The 9,701-nt window shown below is 25.6% G+C and overlaps 1 protein-coding gene across 1 annotated transcript; it reads right to left on the bottom strand.

The window, feature by feature from the left end:
• Window positions 1–2,837: 2,837 nt before the first annotated feature.
• Window positions 2,838–7,908, bottom strand: LOC145833883 (small nuclear ribonucleoprotein F-like). The gene is made up of 3 exons (XM_082941122.1): window positions 7,815–7,908; window positions 4,612–4,714; window positions 2,838–2,895 (listed from the first exon to the last, which is right to left on the bottom strand). The coding sequence occupies exons 1-3, from the start codon at window positions 7,906–7,908 to the stop codon at window positions 2,838–2,840; spliced, it is 255 nt and encodes an 84-aa protein (XP_082797248.1).
• Window positions 7,909–9,701: the final 1,793 nt, after the last annotated feature.

Raw genomic sequence — 9,701 nt, 5'->3', positions numbered from 1 at the left:
CTAAAAGTCACTACAGAAACTATTTTGTTTATTGAAGAAAAGTTATTGTGCTAACTCACTAAAAAAATTCTAGACACGCCCCTGCATTATGCTCTGTCAAAGTGTATTCAAAGCAACAACCTTGTTAACAAATTCAAGGTGTTCACCTTAGGTTTAGATTTTAAATTAATTTGACTTTTTTTGAGCATACTGTTAGTATAATGTTGCCAAATGCTTTAATAAGTTTTTATTTATCAAAATAGTTTTATTTGCTTGATACTATTACTTGTGTTTTAAATTCACAACAGTTAAACTACTTTTGTTAAAATAAGTATTTTAGATTTTTTGGTTTGATGTTTAGACTTTAAAACTTTCAATTGTTTTTTTTATGGCTTACTTAAATCATAGGTTTTTAGAATTTTAAAGCCTCTCTACAGTGTACTACAAGTATTAATAGTTATACAATATATATTTTAAGAAATAAAGTATTTGAGATTATTAAAATTTACTTAATATTGTAAAAAAATATTGAAAAATAACATAATTACCTAAATACTAAAGTTACACTCCATGCACATTTTGTGAAAAGTAAAACTCTTAGTATACTAATTTTACTATTTGAACTAAAATTTCATAGATGCTGTATTTTATTCTTTTATTTTGTACATGTCACTTTAAAAAAAATATATATTTTTCGATAGTATTATTAATAATAGAAAATGTCAATGAAGGCTACGGTCCTCTTTAAAATGATAAGCACTAACTTCACTGATTTAGTATGAGACTCTTTTGTAAGTTTTTGTAAAACTCATTGTAAATTAAAGTAAGATTAACTGTAATGTTAAAATACGTGTTTGTACAGTATGGAAATAATAAAAAAAAAAAAAACGTTTACCGAAACTTAGTTTGCATAATAAAGTCTTGAAATAGTAAAATAGTATATGTTATTATCGTCTCTAGAAGTTGAGACCTTTTTGTTTGTTTTCGAACAATCAATGCACAAAATATGTTTTTTTATGTCTGTTTACAAGGATTATTTCGCTATAGCAAAATTTATAAATATATGTTTATTAATAATATGTGTATAACAGTACAAAAACAATGCCTTAAAATAGGTAGAAAGTATTCTTTATTCTTGGTGTAAATGAATTCCGAATTTTATAGTTTTCTGATTATTTTAGAACAAGTTGATACGCCTAAACTTATTATAATTACCAAAGTGTTATTATCTAGTATTTAAACATCATTTGTTTGGTATTGTTTTACTTATTATTGTTACTAAGTATTGTTGCAAACTTGTGAAACTTATAGTATTATTCTGGTAAGTTTACACTAGGTACTTGGCAAAAGGTATAGAGATATTTCTTTCAGAATTTTTAAAGTACAAGTTTTTGGGTAAATTAAGTTTAATGCAAAAAATGTTTTAAATTGTATAAAAACAATGAGAAAACACTGTAGAGCTACTTTTAATGTGTTTTAAATAAAAGTTTTAATAACGATAAAAAACTATCTACATGAAAAATTTTCTAATCTACAAAAAACAAAACTTCATTACTTAAATGTTAATGTCGTTTAAAATTGTAGGTATTTAGTTCAAAATTCCAGTTTTTTTTTCAAAATTGCTAATTTCCAGGTTTTTTTAAATACAATATCAACTTTCAAGTTTATTTGCAACCCTGTAGATTTTCTGGCAAATTTTAAAACTAACACTATATCTTACGGAGTATATGATAAAGAGCAAATTAGGACCCACGCATATTTTAGGGGAGTTGTAAAACTTAAATGATATATTTCAAGACATTTTTAAACTTTCTGTACATTTTATCATTCTTCATTTTTTTTGAGAAAATCGAGAAGTGCTTCCGTGAAACTTTAGTAAAAATGTGTTTTTGTGATGATCGCTACATGTGTACATAAACGTTCAGCTGAAAACTTGAAGGTCAAATTTTCAAGGCCCCATATCAACTACATGGGGTTTGCTCCTATAAAAAAATATAAGTAGTACGGTAGTGGTAAAAGCTATTTTTTTGTGTTGTCTTTTCATGTGATTATGCACAAAAAGTTAAACTAAGCTCTACTACAAGATTTTTTAGGAAAACAGATCACTCTACTGTTCACAGATTGATAGCACCGATGTAACAGTTTTGCCAGACATTGTTAATATTTTTTGAGAGGTTATTATATCCTAGAATGTAAGTAGATTGTTTCGAAACTTGCTCAACACCTAACATTTCAGTTTAAACATTTTATACAATTCATCAATAGTTTGTAAGGTATAAATGACGTAAAAAGCAAATTTAACTCTTATCTTTATTTAAAAATTGTTATTGATCTAAAATGCCTTTACTTTAATTTTATTTCAAAGGCTAAGCAACCCTCAAATTTGTTTATACACATCCTGAAAAAGATTGAGAGCTATAATTAAGCGCATTTGTGTAAAAAGTTGACTGATGCTATTTTTAATAAAACGTTGGACACACAAAGTAAAAGTAGAAATACATTAGAAATACACAATTTAAACAATTTATTGACAACAGAAAAATTTTTAATTTTTCTACAACTCAACAGAATTTACTAAAAATTTAAACAATAAAAACTTTACTTCAAAATGCACATTTTAGGAATGCTTTAATTTGATATCCATCTCTAAGATACATGGTAAAACAATATTTTAATCGGATAAAAATTAAAAATAGTGACTATTAAAAGTGCTCAACACTATGTGAATTATTTTCAAACCAAGCGAATATTTAACAAATCAAAACACTGCAAAATAAGATCGGCCAATAACTGAAGACATCAGACTAGATTGAGCCAATCACAGAAGATTACTTCTTGATTGAGCCAATCAGAATCGTTTAAACTTCACCGGCCTCGCCTTCCTCGATGCCTTTGATGTAGAGAACGTTGTTGCATCTGTTTAAAAAAATATTCATTTAAACTAAGTATGTGTACAAATTTGTGAATTTGCCATAAATGGTGTAAGAAATGTGAATCATATTAAACACCTACTTAATATATTTTAAATATAAGAGAATTTTACGTACAGAACATTGTTGCATCTATTTAAAAAAAAAAATTGTAGATAATTTGATTTAAACAAATATTTATTTGTAAGTTTGTTCAATGTAGGGAACATCCAATACTATTGTAATTGTAAAGAATTTAAAACTATATAAAAATATGTCAAATTTCATAACCAAAAACACTTATTTGATTTTTTTTTAGCTTTAGACTTTTATATTTATTCACATGTTTTTATAGCATACATTTTTAACAGGGTTTCCACTCTTTGAATCTAAAAACTATTATATGTAAGCTTAGTGTTTAACTGAGCTTTTTAAAATGCTTAATAAAAGTTTTTTGCCTCTGGCATGTATACAATTTCTGAGAGTAGTAAAAGCTGGCCGTGAAGCTGAAAAAAAATTATTATTTCAAAATCAATAAAAATTTAGTTCTTGAAAAAAATTAGTTGAAAAACATTGAAAGTAGATAAACTAATTCTCATATAACATCTATATAAAAATATGTCCTAGAACTTTAAAATATCTTAAAACTAACCAGAGTCAGCCTGAGTTTAAAAACAAATCACAATGTCCTGGTATTTCTAAAAAAAATTTAATATCCTAAGTTATCCCAAGTATTTTGAGTGAGTGGCAACACTGTTTTAAGAATTATTTATCTATAAAAACAAGAAAATGAATTCTGATACATGAAAATTATTCTTAAAAATTATATTTACAATATTATTCATCAAAACTATCTTTAAATACCTCTGTTTAAAACTTGAAACTTGAAAAATTTTAGAAAAACTTTAAGCTACGAACCAATTACAGGGTTGTTTGTTTAAAAACTTTTCTAGGTTTTCCAAATTTCATCCAGGTTTTTAAAAGTACACATTTTTGGGTCTATTTTTAGTTTAATGTTAAGTTTAAGGTAAGAAACTCTGTTAAATAATATAAAAACATTGAAAAGATACTGTAAAGCTACTTTAAATATATTTTTTAATAAAAAAATTTTGATGATAACAAAATTTTTTTATTTATGTGATAGATTTTTTGAGTCAAATTGAAATTTTACTACTGAACATGTGAAAATTGTTAAAATTAGGTTTTTTTAGTGATTTTTGTTCAAAATGCCAAGTTTTGCCAGGTTTTTTTCAAAATTTCCCAAATTCCAGGTTTTTCTAGGTTTTTTGCCTAAATTGTCAAATCCCAGGTTTTTCCAGGATTCCAGGTAAAGTGACAAACCTGCAATTAACAATATACAATTTCATACTACAACAAAAAAAATTAACAGATTTAGACAATATTTTGTAAGCTTTTATTTCAATTTAAAAATATTAAAAATAACAATAAACATTGAATATTCTTTTATATAAACAAAAAATTAAAATTTAATATTTTTTTATGCAGATAATTGCATTATATATAAACAAATTTTATTAAACCATTCTTTGATAAAATCAATAAGAAGTAATATATTTATTTTACGCAAATCACCATTTTACTTTAGTTTATTCTTTTTTTTATTTTACTGAAACAACTGGATAAAACTATCACTGTACACATGCACTCAAACTATTTATATTTTTCATCTAATCTTATCCTACATATACAAACAACTAATGACCTGATGATAATTTCACCGAGGTTACCAGCTTTGTTTCCTTCAACAAACTCTTCAGTGTTTGCGAGTTGCATGTTCATGTAACCGTCAACACTCACCAAATATCCTGACATAAAAAATATAAGTTAAAAATATACACACTATATTATATTGTAGTTGCATGTTCATGTAACCGTCAACACTCACCAAATATCCTGATATAAAAAATACAAGTTAAAAATATACACACTATATTATATTGTAGTTGCATGTTCATGTAACCGTCAACGCTCACCAAATATCCTGATATAAAAATATAAGTTAAAAATATACACACTATATTATATTGTAGTTGCATGTTCATGTAACAGTCAACGCTCACCAAATATCCTGATATAAAAAATATAAGTTAAAAATATACACACTATATTATATTGTAGTTGCATGTTCATGTAACCGTCAACACTCACCAAATATCCTGATATAAAAAATACAAGTTAAAAATATACACACTATATTATATTGTAGTTGCATGTTCATGTAACCGTCAACGCTCACCAAATATCCTGATATAAAAATATAAGTTAAAAATATACACACTATATTATATTGTAGTTGCATGTTCATGTAACAGTCAACGCTCACCAAATATCCTGATATAAAAAATATAAGTTAAAAAATATACACACTATATTATATTGTAGTTGCATGTTCATGTAACAGTCAACACTCACCAAATATCCTGATATAAAAAATATAAGTTAAAAATACACACACTATATTATATTGTAGTTGCATGTTCATGTATCCGTCAACGCTCACCAAATATCCTGATATAAAAAATATAAGTTAAAAATACACACACTATATTATATTGTAGTTGCATGTTCATGTATCCGTCAAAGCTCACCAAATATCCTGATATAAAAAATATAAGTTAAAAATATACACACTATATTATATTGTAGTTGCATGTTCATGTAACAGTCAACACTCACCAAATATCCTGATATAAAAAATATAAGTTAAAAATATACACACTATATTATATTGTAGTTGCATGTTCATGTAACAGTCAACACTCACCAAATATCCTGATATAAAAAATATAAGTTAAAAATACACACACTATATTATATTGTAGTTGCATGTTCATGTATCCGTCAAAGCTCACCAAATATCCTGATATAAAAAATATAAGTTAAAAATATACACACTATATTATATTGTAGTTGCATGTTCATGTAACAGTCAACACTCACCAAATATCCTGATATAAAAAATATAAGTTAAAAATATACACACTATATTATATTGTAGTTGCATGTTTATGTAACTGTCAACACTCACCAAATATCCTGATATAAAAAATACAAGTTAAAAATATACACACTATATTATATTGTAGTTGCATGTTCATGTAACCGTCAACGCTCACCAAATATCCTGATATAAAAATATAAGTTAAAAATATACACACTATATTATATTGTAGTTGCATGTTCATGTAACAGTCAACGCTCACCAAATATCCTGGTATAAAAATACAAGTTAAAAATATACACACTATATTATGTTGTAGTAGCATGTTCATGTAACAGTCAACGCTCACCAAATATCCTGATATAAAAAATATAAGTTAAAAATATACACACTATATTATATTGTAGTTCAATGTTCATGTAACAGTCAACGCTCACCAAATATCCTGATATAGGAAATACAAGTTAAAAATATACACACTATATTATATTGTAGTTGCATGTTCATGTGACAGCCAACGCTCACCAAACATCCTGATATAAAAAATATAAGTTAAAATATACACACTATATTATATTGTAGTTGCATGTTCATGTATCCGTCGACGCTCACCAAATATCCTGGTATAAAAAATATAAGTTAAAAATATACACACTATATTATATTGTAGTTGCATATCCACCAAACATCGTACAATGTGAAAAACTTAAAAACACCAACACTTTATAGCATTGTGGATAAATAGTGTTTATTTCAAAAACATATCAATTAAGATCAAATACATATTCATTGTTGTTCACAAAGTATCCTGAGTTGATATATAATGTAAGTAAAGTTTATTTTTAAATACATATTTTCTATCATTTGATAAAATATAGTAAAAAGAATATTGTTAATAATACTAGCTATTGTGCATTAAGTATAAATTATGAGTGTTTATCAACACTATAAGTTCTAGTATAGAAATTTAGAATGTCCATTGACATATTCTTCAAAAAGTCAACCTACTATTTTCTAAATCTCTGCTTTAGATTTCCAATATTTTAGGAATAAAAACTCGGTGAATAAATATATGGTCAAGAAGACTTTCAAATGTTAACTAAAAACTTAATAATAATTAATTCAAACTATTTTTAAACAAGCAATTTGTATACATATGCTCTTGGAGAGTTTTTCTGTACTTTTCTGTACTTTAGCTTATTTGTGAAAGCTTTAAATACAAACTACAAGCCAGTTTTTGTAGAATTCAAAAATATCATTTAACTTTTGAGATATTTATTTTTTGTAAAAAGTTTCAGATACAAACGTATGTACTTAACAAACGCGGTCAATTTTCTCAAAAATTTTAAAATTCACTAAAAATCTATCTCCTCCTTCATTTTTCAAGCAATCTTCTTGGAAGTTTAAGAAAATGTTTCTTATGTTAAAAGGAAAAAATGCTACTTATGAATTTTAATTACTTATAAAAATAAAATTTTATCTCAATAGTTAAAAAAAAGTGTTTTTTTTTAAATAAAATAATTCTACAATTTTTTTTTTAATTCCAAAGTAATGTTGTTTTGTTATTGTATAGAGGTTAGACTGTGAAAGTTTGAAGATTGCTTGAAAAATGTAGGAGGAGATAGATTCTAAATAAAATATTCTTTTTTTGCTGTTTTAGTTTTCTCTTTCCATAGGGAACCTATTATGCGGCCCGACTTTGACTGTTCATATCTCAAAACATAATTAGATTTTTTATAAACAATAAAAAGCATCTTGAAGCTTAGAAAAAACTCTATAAAATAAGATTAACTTGTAAAAAACATGGCTTACCTCCCTCCTTATGGCCTTAACAATATGTATAAATACAAATCTCTATTCTCCATACCCCACTTCAGATTCACAATGACTTTCCGGTGAGCAAAATAAAATATACAACACAACTAAACTTTACATTTAATTACATTATTTTTATGTAAACGTACCTCTATACTCCATACCCCATTTCAGCTTGACCATGACTGGCTTACCAGTGAGCTGGTTCAAAAACGGCTTGGGGTTCATTGGCATAGAAGACATAGTGACTATTTAGTAATACTTTCTGTAAAAATAATGTCTACAGCTTTGACATCTTCTCTTGGTAGCGAATCATAGATTACAAAACTGTTTGAACTAGGCTAAAAAATAATCTTCAGAGTTTTTTTTTCCATGTTGTAAGATATCAGTTTTGCTGCCATAATCAATAAAAGCAAAGTTTTTTTCAAAGCCATTCATAAATGTTTTGGTAAGTGTGTCTTCGCTTAGCATTTACTCACTATGCACAATATGGATTTTTTTCTACCTGCTTCAAATTTAAAGCCGAACGAGTTGTTATATCAAGGACCACAAAAACTCTATAGTTGCCAAAACGTTTTGAAATAAGTTATAATTAAAATGAGTTTACAAAATTTTAAATGTAATGCTACAAACTGATGAGAAAAGGTTTTAAAATACACATAATTCATCTTAAACAAATTATTAAACATTTTAAATAAATTAAAAGCAATTTTGTAAAATTTAAAGGTAAATGCTTGTTTTATATACTTTTTAAATGTTTTCAAATGTAGTTTACATGAGCAAAATGAATTACTGTAGATTAAATATTAAACAGTACGTTCAAAAAAATATCGATAATGTAGTAAAAAAGGTAGAAATTAAGAAAAACTTTAAAAAGTGTTAGATACAAAATTAAATAAAGTTTGTACGACTATTTAAGCTTTAACTTTATCTTAATCAAAAAACACATAACTGAAGAAATTATTAAGTGATAAACATTTTAAATAAATTAAAAACAGTTTTGTAAAATTTACATTTCAATACTTGTTTTGTATAATTTTTAGATGTTGTCAAATGTAGTTTGTATGAGCATAATGAATTTTTCAACTTCAATTTTAAACAACGTGTTTAACTAAGTATCATTTATACAGTTAAAAAAGTAAAACTTAAAAAAAAACTATAAAAAGAATCAATAAAAGAATCATCAAATAAAAATAAGATTTAAACAAGTAAATTTATCTTTTACAAAGTAAAAAAAGTAATGTTTAACACTGCGTAAAATAAAAAATACTTTATGCTGGAAAAAGTTAAAAATCGCTCTGCTATGCTTACATAGTGTTTCAATTTGTAGTTTTCAATGAATTCTGGAAAATTTTACATTTTAATGTGACATCACAACAACAAAGCTTTTTGGAAAATAATTTTCTGCCTGGGCAAACTCATTTGTAAAAAGTAGTTGTAGAAGAAGGAGCTCTAGGTTCCGGACTCTATTTTTTCTATCTTTCATTGTGCAGGTTGAGTACACTAAACAAATTACTGCATCTATTAATTGTCAATGTTGTTTATGACAAATCTTGTTATTGATGATTATTTTTATTGTTGTCTTACCTTCTAAAACATTAATTTCTTTATATTTTCTGAGAAAGTTTAAGAAATCACTTGATCTATAAAATATTTTGAAAAGTACTTTTTCAATGAATATTCTTTTGAGAAAAGCACTTGTAGTAGTAACATGTGTTTTTTTCTTTCTTATGCTGTTTAAGTAAGCTTTGTAAAATACTTAGTAAACTCTATTTGATTGTCAATATTCTTGAAGACAAAACTAGTTCTTGATAGTTGTTGCTCATTTAATCTTTTAAAACTCTTCCATTTCTACATTGTTTTAGTGAGTTAAAAAAAGCATTTGACATAGTTTGGGAATCAACAGTCTTGAAGTTTATGTTGATAACTTATGTTTATTTTTTTATGCAAAACCTATGAAAAAATTCTTTACTTGATCTTGTAATTCATCATAGAATGAGTATATCTTTATTCATAAAAATTGGCTCACAAACATG

Source organism: Thalia democratica, chromosome 4 (assembly GCF_965202585.1).
Source record: "Thalia democratica chromosome 4, ktThaDemo2.hap1.1, whole genome shotgun sequence".
In the NCBI taxonomy this organism is placed as follows: Eukaryota; Metazoa; Chordata; class Thaliacea; order Salpida; family Salpidae; genus Thalia; species Thalia democratica.
This window is presented reverse-complemented; position numbering and strand designations above follow the sequence as displayed.